General features: G+C 41.1%; 1 protein-coding gene across 12 annotated transcripts in view; it reads right to left on the bottom strand.

Moving 5' to 3' along the window:
* The window catches only part of SPIDR (scaffold protein involved in DNA repair), a 331,517-nt gene that overhangs the window by 215,768 nt on the left and 97,957 nt on the right, over window positions 1-17,792 (bottom strand). For 10 of the 12 annotated variants that reach the window (XR_003002947.1, XM_024742596.1, XM_024742599.1 and 7 more), the window contains one exon: window positions 1,467-1,717. Coding sequence is in view for 11 of the 12 variants with exons in the window: in XM_024742596.1 (XP_024598364.1) it covers window positions 1,467-1,717 (251 nt within the window). In the remaining variant the exon portion in view is untranslated. Of the gene's footprint in view, window positions 1-1,466; window positions 1,718-10,725; window positions 10,802-13,715; window positions 13,790-17,792 lie in introns of those variants that run through there. The other 2 variants (XM_024742605.1, XM_024742606.1) reach the window with 2 other exon arrangements.

Genomic DNA, 17,792 nt, shown 5'->3' with positions numbered 1-17,792 from the left:
TTCACTGCTGTGCCTCCAGGACATGAAACAGTGCTTGGCACACAGCAGGCCCCCAACAGAGTTGGGAACATGACCTTCTCTAATTGCAAAGGATCAACTTCAACAAAGACATTCGAATCCCTTTAATTTGCTTCCTTTCCTGTTTTCTCCAGAGACTATTACAAACCATCACCATATTCATTTGAGGCTGTAACTTCTTCACTTCGGGCATAAGGCCTTCAGTCTTGTTTTATGTTAAAAAAAAAAAATACAGTGAACAGGCATCAATTGACTCACCATGCTATGTCCATCCCACTAGACTCGGTCACATCCTTTTACTCTCCTCTCCACTCCTTTATTCAAGACAGGCCTCCCTCTCCCACTTCCTTTCCTGGACACTGAGAGTAATTATTCCTAACCTCTCTGCCTCCACTGGGTCTTCCCTATTATTCTCTAAATCCATCTCACCTTTTCTCTGAGATCTCTTTAGACAATGGATCCCAATCAAGCCTGATCAAACTTGCAACCTAAGCTCCCCACCCCTCTCCTGCCTTGAATCCCAGCTTCTAGCAGAGGGGTCACAGCACCATCTCCACAACTCGAGCCCCTCGCCTCCTCCCCGACCAGTCCACCAACACTGTCCGACACTGTCATTGGGCTCTCCTTGGTGTGCATCGTACTTGCCCTCCTTGACACAGACATACCCTAAACAGATCTAAAACCCTGTTCTTCATCGCCATGTTTACACTTTCTACTACATTCCTTTTTCCTTGAAACTGTCCACTGAGTCTGCTTTTGTGGCACTGTTTCCCACAAGTTCTCCTTCTCACTCTCCTTCTCACTTGCACTGGGGTTTTGTTTTCACTGTTTTGTTCTAATTTAAAACACAAAGAGATGATGTACAGCGCAGGGTTGGGACACGTCCCCCTACATGGCACACCCCAGGCCCCTTCACACGTCTTGCTGGGCCCTCCATGACCTGGCCCCTATGGTTCTTCACACACACACCAGCCAGTTTCTTGCCCATGAATCCTTGCCCGTAAGTCTTTGCATCTCCAAGTGTTTCCCTGGCCAACCACAATCACAAAAGTAATCTCAATAGTCTATATTTCTATTTCCCTCTTTTAGACATAATTTACTCAAAAACAGGAACAGTCGTTTACTTGCCTTAATTGTCTAAGATAGCACTTGGAACACGGGTGCTCAATAAAATCTGATAAACCCAAACAACCAATCTCCATTAAGGAAAGCAGTCACATAAGCTGGTTATGACTGAAACAGTGAATGCTCAACTTGGATGAACAATTCCATAAACAATCTCCAGAAATTAGGACTCCATAACTGCTTATCAGAATTATAATTCTATTCTGTCAATCTTCCTTCCCAAGTAAATAAGTATTTTTAAATTAACATTGTAGGTATTTGGGCTTTTTAAGAAAGAGAAAAACTTAAAAAAAAAAAAAGTATTTAAAAAGATGTAATATAACCTTAAAAGCTTCTTCTTCTTTGCTGAACTTTCTGGAGTCTTGGGAAGCTTTGTCTCTTTCTGAGGTGTATGCAAAATGGCCTCTGTAGATTGTACCCTAGGGTTTATCGGTCTCTCCATAACCTGTCTTCCATCTGATCCGAAATCCACGTGGTATTTGTGAGAGGATTCTGAATCAATGAACAAGACATTCTCTGACTCATCATCTTTTTCACTATCTGATGAATACTCTAAAATTTCTGTAGGATTTGTCTGAAAAAAAAAATTAAGAGAAATGCAATTAAATTTGGAGACCTCTTTATTAAAATTCACATTTATACATGCCTATTATTCTATTCCCTTATGACTATATTCATTGAAATAACTTTGCAGATATAGTATCTGTAGCTTAAACTTCTATTTTGACACAAAATCCAAACTAAGTAAGCCATATACCCAAAGACAAGAGATTAAATCAATTGTAAGCCAGGCACTATCTCACAGAATCCACCAAATTCAGTACAAATATCTCAATCTTCCTTCAATAAACTAAAAGAAATGTGCCGCACATATGTCAGTTTCAAAAACTGAACTCCTAACACCAACCTGAATAGCCATTAGTCATTGTAATCTAACACCTATTGGAAAAAAAGTATTGTTTTGATTTTGAATTTTAATGTGGGGTAAATAATATTCACTATTTGTTAAAAGCCAACTATAAAGAAAATTGCCTCTTCAGGTGTAAACCACTTAATTTAACAAAGAAGTCTCCAATGATAAAGATGAAAAATGGACTTTACCCACACAATTCCAATACAATATTATATTTTCAAGAGGCTAATTTGAAATTGCTAATATCAACAGGAACTACTTAAAGAATGAATCACTGAGTCTTCTTCCTAACATTTCCTATTCTTTCTTTTACTCAAATTTCTGAACTACCAAATAAGAATTTTTTTTGAAAACCAGATTATAAAACAGAAGTCATATCAACAGCCAATCCTGGAGAAAAGAATGAAAACATTCTTCTGTAATGTTTGCTGTCTTTGCCCAGACACATGCTAAAGCTTTCAAGTGTGGTAGGTATTTTATTTTCCCATTACTTGGTTTTGCAAGTCAGTCCCGTATTGTTCTAATGTCAGCAACAATTTACCCTTCAACATTCTAATTTTCCAGTATATCAGTAGCCCCTCCTAATTTAATACCTACACTAAATTTTAAATTTACTAAATGTAAATTGTACATTTAGTTGAATGGATTCTCTACCCGGTCAATTCATGGTGTAGCTATGGGGACCCTCATGAGGCGCCCTTTCTACAGATGGTCAGCATGGACTGTGTCACTGGCATTATAGCAGGCACTTGGCTAGAACAAGTAAAGAGGATACAAGTGGGTGAGGGTTATCATTTGTGGGGATATGTGTGTGCATGGGTGTGGGTGTGTGCATGGGTGTGGGTGTGTGCGTGTGTGGAGGTTGGTTAGCACTATGGTTTTCATCATTTCCTAATCTACACACAAGGCAAAAGGTTTACCACATTTGGCCTTTTTTGAGGATTTTATAGTTAAAACCTTTTTAAGAGCTTAAAAAGGACATCACCCATCCCCACATCTCCTCCAAAAACCAGCTTGGGTAGTCACCTGTTACCAGGCACATTTAGAATACGAAAAAGTAAATGAAAAAAAGTCTCAAAAGAAGAGCTTAGTTCCACTATCCTTTTCACAATCTCAGTTGCATGCCTACATTACTGCATTACTGAAGTGTTTAATTACTAAATACTGCTAACCCATTAATAAGCTCAAGGGTCACGTTTCCCCCCAAACACAGCTTCCGAATAAATATTAACAATAGGCCACAAAAAGAACCAGGGTCGTTTACATTGAAAATTAAGTTCCTCAACACTGAAAAGTTTTATATATTACTTGAGAACTCCAAATTTAATTTCATCTTTTTGTTATGGAATGTCTTTTATTTTAGTACTCTCAAGTTTTGCGCTTCCTGCTAGAGCAGGGCTTCTCAACCTCAGCACTGTTGCCATTTCACACTGGATAACGTGGGGTCCTGTCCTGTGCACTGTAGGGTGTTTAGCAGCATCCCTGGCCACTACCCACTAAATGTACTAGCACTGCCCCACCAATCATGACTATCAAAAATGTCTCCAGGCATTGCCAAATGTCCTCTGAGGGACAAAATCATCCCCAGTTGAGAACCACTGTCCTAGAAAAATGTCAACAAATAACCAGCTACACGTGGCCTGTTCTGGGGACTCACATGCAGAAGCAAAGGGGACACAGGGCTTTGTGGGGATGGGGAGGTCAAAATGAAATAGTCATAAAACAATGTGGTGGAAGTACTGCAACTGAAGTGTTGTTCAGGCTCTATGGGAACAAGAGGAAAACAAAGCCAGGTGGGGCACAGGGAGAAGGGAAGAAGGAAAGAACTACCACCTGAATCAGGATCTGCCACCTAAAGCTGAATGCTAAGTGTATAATGCTGTATTAGGCAGAGAGAGAAGGAAGTACATTCGGGGCCAGGAACAGGAAGACCACAAATATGAGGCCAGAGAGAACAGAGCACATGCAGGAACATCTACAAGCAGCAGAAGAGAGGGGGCTGCTGAACACCTTGCAGACCAGAGCAGGGCATGCAGCTTTATTCCGAGGCACTGGGGGAGCCACGGGCAGTTTTAACAGGGGCTACCCAAGTCCCATGTTGGTATGGAATGATCATCCAAACAACATTCTGAAGAACTGGCTCTGCTATGGGCAAGTAGGGAAAGCGGCTAGCTAGAAGACTCTTCCATAATTAAAGCAAGAGACAAAGAAGATGTGAGGGAAGTGGGAGTAGAGACAAGTGGACTAGAAGGAACATAAGGAAGGAGATATAACAATACTTAAGGACTCCCAGATGTTAGAAATGAAAGTGAAAGCAGAGTCAAAGGAGACCCCAAGCACCTGGTTTGAGCAACAAGAGAGGTACATTTATCAAGAACGGGAATTCAGGAAATATTATATGTCCAATATATCTGCAGAGGGATAGTTGCTAATACTAAATATGGCTTTGATATGTTAATATTGCAATGCCTATGAAATAGTTGAGGTAAAACTGACCAAGAGGCAGTGGCTCTATGGGTCTGGAGCTTTAAGAAAGGGATATGACACGGAGATACAAGTTCAGGAATCATAAGAACAGAAACAGTGCATGAAGGTATGAGAGTTAGAAAAGACTGTCCATGGAAATTATGTAAAAGTAAGAAGACAAGGTTCAGGTTGGAACCTGACGAATCTCACCAACATTAAACCTGTATTCAGGTGGGAAGAGACAGAAAAGTGGATTGGATTTGAGAAAAAAGAGATTGCACAGACATGACCCCAACATCATCTCAAGCTCAGCCCTGCCCTCAACAGCAGGTTATCTTAAGCAATTTATTTAACTTTCCCATGCCTGTTTCCTCATCTTCAATTTGGAGAAATAATCACATCTAACACATTAAGCATTTGGTAAATGCTTTAAATTTTGTATTTTTAAATTTCGTATTTATTTTCTGGAAAGTTTTTTTTCTTGATTCCTAAGAGGATCTCTATGTAAAGGACAACGAGGAAGACAACAAATAATGTCTTCAGCAGCCAATCAAAAAGACAACTAATGCCTTAGCCAGCAAAGGAAACCACGTATTCTTCACATAGGCATTTCTAATTTCTAACAGGAAGCAAAAGGCCATAACAAATATCTTTAGCAAAAGAGAGCAAAAGGCAACACTTCAGCACATTTTATTTTAGAACTGCTCCCCCAAGCCTGAAATCCTGATGAACGTGGAGGAACTTTCCTCACGTGGACACAGAGAGGAACTACAGCTCACCAGACACTAGCTGTCTTAGCCCCAGCCTGACAGTAAGGAACTCACACTCTTTCACAAAGATGGTGTGCACATGTGCACACGTGTGCATGAATGCTCGTGCATGGTGTGTCTGTGTGCAGGGATGCGGAGGTGCATGTACCTGGGATGAGAGGAGAAGGGAAGAATCAAAGACAGGTCAGAGGAGCCTGCACGTTCAGAAGCTTCAGTTTACACTTGATACTGTAGAATCTGGTTAATGAGAAAGGAGGGCTATGAGCTTTGGACCGAGAAAGACTTGGTTCTCAATCACAGTGCAGCTATTTTATTGTTTTGCAGTTGCACAAGTTACTTCACTGGCTCTCCCATCGCTTAGTTAAATGGAAAAATTCTACTAGAAATATTTCAAGAATTAGAGATACTTACTATTTATTATGAAATAATTTAAGTACATGGAAAAGTATAATAAAAAATATATGTTTTCATTACCCAATCACCCTTCATCAAGTATTAACACAATACAAATTTTTCTTCAGTTTTTTTAATGATGCGGTTGTAATTTCCTGTATCTCTCTTCCTGTTCTAGTTTTCCTTCTTCCTAGAGGTAAACTCTCTCCTGAATCTGGCATTTCACTAACATCCTGTTTTTATCCTTTTTCTACCACACACACACATAAATATCATGGGCAGGCGGACTCTCAACCACCGCGCCACCAGGGAAGCCCAAAACTTTATATAAAATTTTTAAACGGTATCCTGTGAACACAGCTCTGAATGACCTACTTTTCTATCAATATTATCTTTTTTTTATATTTATCCATGTTCATACATGTTAGCTCTATTTCAGTGTTGCCCAATGAAAGAAAGTTATGTAATTTTAAATTTTCTAGTAGCCATATTAAGAAAATAAAAAGAAACAGGTGAAATTAATTATTATTTAACCAAATGTATCAAAAATATAATCATTTCTCTTCTTTCTCAGTTGTCACCAGAATCATCTTTAGCAGTCCCTTCACAGCAATCCCGGTTTTTGCTTCTGTGCACCTCAAAACTCTCCCAGCATCTACCCACAGCCAGTTCCAAAGCCACTTCCACATTTTAAGATATTTGTTCCAGCAGCACCACACTTCTCAGCACCACCCTGTGTACTGGTCTGCTCAGGCTGTCACAGCAAAATACGAGAGACAGAGAGAAAGACACAGAGAGACAGACGGAGAGGCTGACTTTCTCCTGCTTTCTTTGGAAAGCTAACCAACTGGTGCCCTCTGAAAATTTTCATACACAATTACTTCCTTCAGGTTTACAGCCCATTTACAGAAATACAGAAGAGAAAATTAGGATCCTTTGCAGTAGAAAAAATACTGCAGTGGGCAAATTCACAGAACCAAAGAGTAGGACTATGTAGCTATGCTCATAATTTGCTAATGTTTAAAACATAACAAAATTATTAGTATTATGACTCTTTTCCTCTCCTCTGACCCAATGAACTTCAGAACTAGGAAGTCTCCTGAATTAGTGATTAAGTATCACAAATGACAAAATTAAGACATGAGCGAGTAGTTCCTATGAAATCAGTCAGCAAAGGCAAGGACAACACCCTAACCTGACCACAGTTGAAGTCACCTGCAATCTACCAAACCCATACTGGCTCAGTTTCCACAAGTCAGAAATACCATTGTAGGAGACATCCGTTACAATTTATTTCTGACCCCTCCTTTCAGAGAACAACTGCCTTTCTACCGGGGGACAGCCATCCACCTCCAAGCAGCCACAGGGACGGCCTCCCATGTCTGAACAGTCATGTGACTGGCCTTAGGTAGGCAACTGACCAGATCTGAGGCAAGCAGATTCTGCAGATCTTGAATTGAGAAATACAGAGTCTGACAGGTAGAAGCTGAGACACACTACTGACAAATCTCTAAAGGAAAGATCCGTGAGTTCCTGCTACTGAGGTTCCCTGATCTCCCTGCGGCTCAGTTCACCCTTCAGCTTTACCTTAGATTCCACAGGATATACTAGCATAATTCCAAAAAATTTACTTTTCCTAATAAACTAGCTACGTTTGTTTTCTGTTACTTGCATCTAAGAAAATTAACTATCTGCTAAATATCTCCAAGTACAGAAAATGTTCCATTAAACAAATACGTATTAACTACACACTACATGTAAGGTGTTATGCAAGACAGAAAGGTTAATGAGACAGAGCTCCATAAAGACCTTGAAATCAAATAAAGAGATATTTCTTAAAAATTCTTAACAGATAAAGATGAGAAAAGAGAAAAGAAAGCACATAAGGCAGCAAAGTACCATGGATATTCAAGATACAGAGACAAGTCTAGACAAATGGAAGTTTAGAGTTCATGTTGGGAGGCAAGAGACAATAGCAACATAACCCTACAGATTGGGTGTGCGTGTAGAGAGAGCACACACGTTCTCTTACAAAAAGATAAATCAAATGACCCATCATCAATGGGAAACAGGTTCTAAATTTATTTCTTGGAATAATGATGAACTGGGGCAAATTCACTCACATCCTTCCAATGTGGCTTCTTGGTACCAGTGACTGCTCTGAGTCAGTGATGAAATCCATGCCTTCAGACTTGTTTCCATTCCCAGCCCCACTGATGACGTGCTCTAGCAAATTAAGTTACTATAGCGTTTTAATGTGCTGAAAGTAATTCAGCACACTGGCAAGTGTTAATTCATTCCCAGCCTACTACTTTAATAATTATTATTCTAAAACTGTTTGGTAACCAAACAGCACTACTGAAAATACTTCAGATTAAGAATCAGTTGGTTAAAGTAACGCACTAGAAAAGGCCAAATTTCAGGATAGTCAAGATAGTGGTGCTACCAATTGAAATAGAGGACACATTCAAGAGCAAAGAACAGCAGAAAGAAGGTAATTTTTTGGAATACAGGGAGTTTTAAACGATCACAGGACTAGCACAGACACAGAGAGCCACCTAGCAGGAGGCTGGAAATTCAGCTGCTTGGCAAAGAGGCCACTGGAGAAGAAACAATCCAAGGTATTGACCTGTAAGATGCCCTCATGGAGGACACGCATGAAGACAAGCTGGCCGCCAGCAGTCTAATTTCTGGGCTCCTTGAACCCAGTTAAGGTGCATTTATGACTTCCACCTCATCATAGACAACCTCCCACAGACTGTATGGTAGGAATCACAATGGCTCCACGACTTCCATTACTTTTAGGAATTCTTTATTTTAATAATCTATAATACCGTGCAGCCAAGATGATAAAAAGACTCCACTGTATCTCCCTTAAAATCTGCCAGTTATCTGGCAGTGCATACAACATCTGAGCGATGGGGAGAGCAAGGATAAAATGGGAGGCACACAGCTCACAAGGATAAAATGTGAGCTGTAATCATCTGGAAGACCAGGAATTAAAAAAAATTCTACAATTTTCTAAATAGGTGGATATTCAACAATATCACTGTCTTTTTCTTTAAAAAATAGATTTTAAATAAGTATCATAAATTTTTAATTTAAAGAATTAATTAGCATCATATTCTATGCAATTCATCTGATACTCTTTAAGCTGAAGTTACTACCTATAATCCCATCTACAAATTTTCTTCATGAAATGGTCAGGAAAGGGTTTTGTAAGTAAAGAGCTACCCCTGAACTGAAGCGTCCTAATTCCTATAAATCAAATCTTTATCTAAATCCATGTATAAACGTCTACACGTGTAGGGTCCTCCTGGATAAAAATTGCATCCACTAACAAAGTTAAGAAGTTAACTGCAAGAGTAAGCCGACCCTCTGGGGTAAAGCAAATGAAACCAATCAGCCAGATGAAACACCACTCTAACTTTCAGAAATTAAAGCTTTTAATTCTAAACTTTATAGAAAGGTCACACCAAGAGCAACAGCGGAATATCAATAATAAATGATAACCTCTTCATTTTGAGATGACGCCTCTGTAGCTAAATACTCACCCAGCTGGTAAAACAAAAGGAAGATGGTAACTAAACTAAAATCATTCCTTGAGATAACCAATTACAGGACAGAAAACAGCTCAAACAAAAACACAAGCCTCGAGCCCTAGTCTCAGCCCAGGCAAGAAGGCATCCCCAGTGGGGCCAGGGAAGCACCTTGCGTGCCTGCTAGCCCTGCAAAGTGGCAGGACCACACCCGACAGCACTGCCTCTGCTCTCCGAGGCTTCCCACCCAATTACTGGCCAGCCCAGACCTGCCCTGGGAGGATCAGCGAGGGCCAGGCTATGACCAGTTCACCATGTTTATCCTGGTTCGGCCTCCCTTTCTTCAACTCAGTACAAATGAGAACAGCCAGGGGAATTTGAAGGAAAGAACAAGAGAAGTATAAGGTCCTGCCTGCTGAGAAGCTTTTAAATCTAACAACCACCACTGAATGTTTTTAAGAAGGTTAAAAGGTGGGGGCAGGGGCTTCCCTGGTGGCGCAGTGGTTGAGAGTCTGCCTGCCGATGCAGGGGACACGGGTTCGTACCCCGGTCTGGGAGGATCCCACATGCCGCGGAGCGGCTGGGCCCGTGAGCCATGGCCGCTGAGCCTGCGCGTCTGGAGCCTGTGCTCCGCAATGAGAGAGGCCACAACAGTGAGCGGCCCACCTACCGCAAAAAAAAAAAAAAAAGGTGGGGGCAACAGCAAATATGCTGAAGAAGGTACGCCATGGCAGCCGTGACAAGTAACAGCGCCAAAACCAAGAGCGCTCTTAAAAATTAAGGGGAATGAAGAGTACTGGTAGCTGATAAGCCAACAAATTTAGATAGCAAATGCTCTCGTTTCCACTCATAATTATAAAATGGAATTCATTCGTTTAACAAAGTAGTTGAATGCTGCTGTGTGTCAATATCAGAAATCATTCTGGGTGCAGTGGATGTACTGGGGGCGGGGCTGGGACACCAGAATCCTTATCTGTGTGGTCTTTAAATTCCCGTGGAATCGTAACACACACACTCACACTCCGTAATTAGCAGTGGGCTGTTCACTGGCTATTTATCAAGAACTACACTGGTTGTGTGAAAAAGGACAGCAAAACCACCAAGAATGGAAGGAGTGTATCAGAATCCCAGCTGCTAACAGTATTTTATTTTCTTCTGGGATTAAAACTCAATAAAAGCAACAAAATTCTAGACAACAGAGTCTTAAAGTACTGATAGGGGATACACTTTCACTGTTTACTCGGTGAGCTTTTTGTGACTGAAACTTTATCCATGAAAAGCACTGCCAGCTAGTAAGAGGGAAACAAAAGCTACAGATTTTCTCACACATTCAAGAAAAAAAATATTTTCTGAGGTAAACAGGTTTAACAAGCTACACCCATGGTTACACCTCTGTAAACCACTTGGCTTGCCTTCCCCAAACCAAATGTTTCCAACCTCCAATTCCAGCCCAATGAGAACGACAGAACACCGACATGGGTTCACAGAAGCACCATCCCACCTCATCTTACGGGTTCACAAAAGCACCATTCCACCTCATCTTAACGTCCAAAGTGCCTGCTCTGAGGAGCCCAAGGAGGAAATGAGAAAACAGCAGGGCAAAGGCTCATCCTAAGACAAAGAGCAAGAAAGAGAAACTGCAGCACTCAAGAAGGAACCTGCTGGGTCAGTCAAAGTTCACTGAGTAGCAGCTGAGCGTGGAGAAGCGCCTGCCTGCGGGCCCAGGTCCAGGAGGGCCCCACAGCAAAGATCCGCCCAGAATCAGGACCACATGGCCCAGCGGGTGAGTACAGGAGAAGAAAGAAAAGCACCCTTCCTCCAAGGAAGACAGTATATGACTGGAATATGGATGCAGTCTGTGACACAACCTGTCTGACCATTCTCTCTGTTTCAAATATGTTCAGAGAAAGACACAGCCCACGTCTTTCTGCAACACGGCCTTCTGGCAGACCCAGGCAGGGGTGGCACACATATCCCTGGTCAGCTGGAGGCTAAGGGGCATCCAACTCAAACCTACACTCAAAACTGGGGCTTCAAAATTAACAGGGAAGCAAAAAGGACAGCATACTCAAAAAGATTAATCTGTTCATTTGTGCAAACAGAACCAGAGGCAAGACACAGGTCGTTGCTGGTTATGAGTCAGGCTTTGCTTTTATTCAAGGCAAAGAATTAAAATCCTACGCAGACTATTAGGTTTAAAATAAGCTATAAGGATATACTGTACAGCACGGGGAATATAGCCAGTATTTTATGATAACTATAAATGGAGTATACCGTTTAAAAACTGTGAATCACTACATCGTATACCTGTAACTTATATAATATTGTACAGCAACCACACTTCAATTTAAAAAAACTAAACTAAACTAAAACAAAATAAAATCCTACACAATGCAGAATGGGGGGTGGGGGGTGGGGAGATGGGTTGTAAGAAATGGAGGGAGGATCCTAGAGAAGGTAGAAAGAAGGCTTCAAAGGAAACAAGCCAGGTAAGTGCCCTAAGGAACAAGGGAATAAACAAAAGCAAGAACACTGAAAAGCAACTACACAGCCTCACAGGGCCTAAGGTGTACCCTCCAAACGGGTTCCAGGAGGTGTTAACAGGCATTCGGAGAAAAGGGAGCTCCACAGTCAAATGCATTTGAATAAACATGTTGAATAAAATTAAGTGCTGAGATTTCTCAGGGGCCTTTAACACATCCTTCCACACTGTGATCTCTAGGAGGAGGCTGTAGTTCTCCATAATTTCTTCTACCTCTATCTTCGAAAATATCATATGCTGAAGAGAGTTTAATATTTTCTTGACAACTCACAATTCTTCTCGTGGATAACCATTATTTTGGACTTGGACGTTTACAGTTCTGCATGTGCCAGATGGGCTTCCTTTCCCACCACTTACAAGGCTGCTGGCTGGTCTCAAACCTGTGATGCCCAAGTCTGCTCCTAGCTGCATTTCTGATTGACTATCAAAGTCACACACTCCTTGTTTGCTTTGGGTTTGAAACCAGGAAACAGCAAGGCTCAGTGTTGGACAACAGGAGGACTATAAAGGTTAATAAAATATAGTTTCTGCTCTTTAGACATTTGTATCTAGCTACTTGTTCACAGTTCAGTGAAGCCAAAAACACTCACTGTAAAGAAAATCTAAAAGCAATTATTTTAGGGACTTCCCCGGTGGCGCAGTGGTTAAGAATCCGCCTACCAATGCAGGGGACACGGGTTCGAGCCCTGGTCCAGGAAGATCCCACATGCTGCAGAGCAACTAGGCCCATGCACCACAACTACTGAGCCTGCGCTCTAGAGCCTGCAAGCCACAACTACTGAGCCCACATGCTGCAACTACTGAAGCCCATGCGCCTAGAGCTCATGCTCTGCAACAAGAGAAGCCACCACAATGAGAGGCCCGCGCACCGCAACGAAGAGTAGCCCCAACTCGCCACAACTAGAGAAAGCCTGCGCGCAGCAATGAAGACCCAGTGCAGCCAAAAATTAATTAATTAATTAAAAGTAATTATTTCAGAGGTTAGCTGAAAAGGTCCCAATCAGACTTCAGGCAGGTAGCATCTGACCACATCTTATATAACATGATGAAAGAGGGCAAACTAGGTAAACTGAAACAGAGGAAGATAAAATGATTTATATGTAGTCGTCCAGAGTCACACAACAAGTTAAGTGAATAATCTCAGGAATCCCCACTATCCACACAGGATTCTAAACACACTACACCAGGCTCTGTCTAGAAAATAATGCCAGCCAAAAGAATAGAGGAAAACATATATACACACACACAGATACACATACATATATATGTCCACGTATTTAATTTCAACAGCTACTGAAGTGAAGAAAGGCAAAATGAATTCTCTCTAAAGAAGAAATTTGTCCTGTGTATTTTTCCATAACATGAGGGTCAATAAAGGTGATACAGCAAGCACTTTATATTAATATCAAGGATTTTAAAAGGTGTAATGTTTTATAACGCTCATTTCATCATTATTTCAATAACTAAAAGATAATGTTTAACATACTGTTGGAAATTTTATTGACCACAATGAGCTAAAACAATATTATGGAGATAAGTCAGCTCTGAAAATGATTACTCTTTAACATTCATGCAAGAACATGAACTATGAAAAAGAAGTGCCAGGATGTTTCAGTCTCTAAAAGCTAGAAACAACAAAGTAGTCCACTCTTAAGAAGATACTTGGTTTAAACTGTAAATTCAAACAAAACAATGCTTATCTTGGTGAAGTTTTAAAGACCCATGATACTATAAAGTTATGCTGGGCTCGATTCATGAAGTCATGTAGGTTTTCTTACTTGAAAAATAAAGATAATGCCGACAAAATAATCAATTCACTAAAAGAACATATCTGAAATATAGTTGAACTAGCAGAATATTTTATATATACATGAAACTATATATATAAAACACTGTATAGCAGAACACTGACACCAGCAAAAGTTTTGTGGATGTTTCTGAACACTTACCATGGAGTGCGCAGGAGGGTTAAGTCAGCGGTCGAGCTGAACCAACCACGCGCACTCAGAAGGGCTGCTTTCCTCACTGGCCCGTCACTGGCACCTGAGAACTGATCTCTTGGAATATTCAAATTGGTAGAAGCATTTTGCACTCTCAGTACCTTGGCCACACTGTACTATTCTGTCTATAGACGGTCTCTGCAAGCCGTGTAATTTATGGTGAGCACAGCTTTCCTTCTGAGGGACTGGGTTTGGTCATTACAGTCAGTCACCAAGCATGGTTACCAGCATGACCAAACCCCACCAGGAACCAGTGAGCTTACTACACTCTGCACGCGCTGCTACAGTCATTGCTCGAGGACTAAGTGTGTCCTGTGCAGCCTCTGGGTGAGCACTCTTGGAAGCTCATGGCTGGTTCCCCCAAATGCTCCTGACACACCTTTCCCCTGTTGACTGTGCTTGGGATCATTTGCTGTAATAAACCTTAGCCTCAAGTATAACAACTTCCAAGTCCAATGATTCCTCCCAACAAATCACTATATCTGGGGATGGTCTTAGGGACTCCAGACACACAGAGTTTATAGAATATTATTAATTTTAATACACTTTTATTTGAGTAGAGTAAGAGGTACAAACTAGTCTACACAATCCTGGTAATCAGATGTGGCTGGATTTTTTTGTTTTTTTGTTTTTTTGGCTGTACTGTGTGGCATGTGGGATCTTAGTTCCCCGACAAGGGATCAAATGTGCGTCCTCTGCATTGGAAGGGTGGAGTCTTAACTACTGGACCGCCAGGGAAGTCCCCTGGATAGATTTCTTTTAATAATGTATATTCAAGACTTAGAGAACCACCACAGACAACACATAAGCCAGTGAGGGTGGTTGCATTCCAATCAATCTTCATTTGCAAAGACAGGTAAGGGGCTTGACGTCGCCTGCAAGCTACAGTCTGCCAATCCCATTCCAGAACAACTGAGCTTCAATAAAAATAGTTTTCCTCTATTTCTTTTCAAGGTAAAGACAACCACGGATTTAAAAAATAATAAAACAAAAAGTAAACCAAGGAGAATACCAAAACTCTTTCCTCATCAATGTACCTTAATATGCTATAATAAAAGGAAAACTCAAATCACCTAAATTAGAAGTAGAAATAAGTTTTAAAACTCCATTAGTATTTGCTGATACCCACTCGGACCTCAGTATAATACCAAAAGTTACGAAGAGAAAATCTAAGGGTAAGCTGGCTCACTGGCACTGGGCATCCCTAGACTGGCTGACATACCCCTACACTGGGTTTTCTACTGCGTCGTAACAAATCACTACCAACTTAGAGACTCCAGGAATGGCAGGCTGAGTTCTCTACTCAGAGTTCCCCAAGGGTAAATCAAGATGATGGCTGGCTGCTTCTCGTATGGAGCTCAGGGTCCTCTTCCCAGCTTGCATGGTTGTGGAAGATTCAGTTCCTTGCAGTTTTTGGACTGAGGTCCCTGAATTTTTGCTGGCAGTCAGCTGGGGGCTGCTGCCAGCCTACATGACTTTCCACATGGCCTCCCCCATCTTCAGAGCCAGCAACAGATAATCTTTTTCCTGTGGAATCCTCATATAACTTCCTGCAACTGGTTCTTACAATCAGAGTTTAGAACATTTAATTTAGCCAATAACTGGATTCAGTATTGCTCAACGAATATCTCAAAGTATGCCTAACAAAATTAAAGCCCCTAAAAATCACTGAGAGGTTTTGAAATGAGCTTTTTTATAGAAAGGGTCCTACCTTCAAAACATTTAATCCAAATTTCTGAGACACTGGACCAGCATTAACATGAACCTTAACCATTCAGGTAATACATGACCTCGAATGAGGTCAAACAAAAAAGCTTTTGTATCGTGTGAAGTTCTTAACCATACTTGTAAGTGCCCCAAATCTATATAAATTCCTTTCTTCATCATCCACAACTTACTGATTTAATGACAACTATCCTAAAAGAAACTAAGCAAAACAAGAAATTTATAACAGCTTGAAAACATAAAACAATTACAGCTATTTTCTTAAAGGCCCCTAAAAAACTTTTTTATTTGTTTTCTTAACAGCTATTAAGTCTTGATCTATTTTACCAAAGCAAAAAAGAAAGATAAATATACAACTTCTGAACTAGACAAAGCAAAATAAAGAGAATTACACACCTTGCGAATTTTCTACCAGTTTTAGCTACAAATCCACCTGACCATATCTATTAAAATTAGCCGTTGTCTATTGTTTAAATGGCCTTTCTTGTCTCCTTGATTAAATTAGGTACAATGGAAAGCTGAGTTGTCCAGAACAAATCAGAAGATTAAATCTCAGCTAAAAATGAGGACAGCATCTAAAAGTAAACTATCACAAAGAGGCCCAAGGTGGAGACAAACAGGAAAACATCCTCTTTCTGCTGGACAGACATAAAAAGAAGGAAAACAAAAGAGAACTTAGACTTCAAAACTGCACAAACAAGGCAAAATAATTAAATCTAAACAATTCGGAAATATATTGAAAGTGGGCCAATTTATATCTTTTTTTATTTTTTCCTTTCATAATTTTCATATTTTTAGTTGTGGCCTTTTTTTGCTTAGAGAAGTACCTTTAATATTTCTTGTAAAACTGTTTTCGTGGTGCTGAATTCTATTAGCTTTTGCTTGTCTGTAAAACTCTTTGCCTTTCCTTCAAATCTCAATGAAAACCTTGCCGGGTAGAGTACTCTTGGTTGTCAGGTTTTTTCCTTTGATCACTTTGAATGTATGTGCCATTCTCCTCTGGCCTGCAAATTTATGCTGAAACTCAACTTATAATCTTATGGGAGTTCCTTTGTACATACTAGTTACTTTTCACTTGCTGATTTTAATATTCTCTATTTTTTTGTCATTTTAATTGCTACAGGTTATAGTGTGGACCTCTTTGGCTTCATCTTGTTTGGGACTCTGTGCTTCCAGGACCTAGATGTCTCTCTCCTTTCCCAGGTTAGGAGGGTTTTCAGCTACTACTTCTTCAAATAAGTTCTCTCTCTTCTTCTAGAACCCCTAAAATGCAAATGTGTATAATGTTAGTACACGTGATGTTGTTCCAGAGGTCTCTTAAACTATCCTCATTTAAATTTTGTTTTTTTCTGTTCAGCTTGAGTGATTTCCACTACTCTGTCTTCCAGTTCACTGATCCATTCCTCTGCATCCTATAATCTACTGTTGATTCCTTCTAGCCTATTTTCAGCTATTTCAGCTATTACATTCTTCAACTCTGCTTGGTTCTCCCTTAAATTTTCTAACTCTTTGTTAAACTCCCTGTGTCCATCCATTCTTCTCCTCAGTTCTGTAAGCATCTTTATAATCATTACCTTGAACTCTTAAGTGGGTAGACTGCTTATCTCCACTTCATTAAGTTCTTCCGAGGTTCCTTCGTTTGGAACATTTTCCTTTGTCTTCTCATTTTGCCTAATTCTCTTTCTTTATTTCTTTGTATTAAGTAGAAAGGCTGGTTAGGCTTCCTAATCTTGGATGAGTGGCCTTAGGTTGAACATGTCCTGTGGGGGGGCCCTAAAGCACACCTCCTCTGGTCACCAGAGCTATATGCTCTAGAGGTGGCCCCTATGTGAGCTGTGTGGGCCCTTCTGTTATGGCAGGTGAATACTGTGGGCACACTGGTAGGTGGAGCTGGTCCCTGGCCCAGCTGGCTGCTAGGTCCTGCACTGGCAGTAGCTGCCAGCATCCTGGTAGCTGGGGCTGGGTGCTGGAATGACTGGCTGCATGGCCTGGGGGGTGCTGGGGCTGCTGCCAGCTCCCTGGTGGGTGGGGTTGGGTCCCAGGTGGCTGACTGCAGGCCCCAGGAGCCCTGGGGCTGGTGCTAGCCCACTAGTGGGTGAGGCCAAGTCCTGGGCTTGCTGGTGGACAGGACTGGGTCCTCATGCAGCTTGCTGCTTGGTCCCAGGGCTTGTGCTGACAGGTTCATGGGTAGGTAAGCCTCTGGCACTGATGGGCTAAAGGGAAGATTCCAAAATGGCCCCTGCCAGCACCAAGTGTCCTCATGGGAGAATGCACTCCCAAAAATGGCTGCCACCAGCATCT

This window comes from Neophocaena asiaeorientalis, unplaced genomic scaffold, assembly GCF_003031525.2.
Source record: "Neophocaena asiaeorientalis asiaeorientalis breed wild unplaced genomic scaffold, Neophocaena_asiaeorientalis_V1.1 scaffold226, whole genome shotgun sequence".
Classification (NCBI taxonomy): domain Eukaryota; kingdom Metazoa; phylum Chordata; class Mammalia; order Artiodactyla; family Phocoenidae; genus Neophocaena; species Neophocaena asiaeorientalis.
This window is presented reverse-complemented; position numbering and strand designations above follow the sequence as displayed.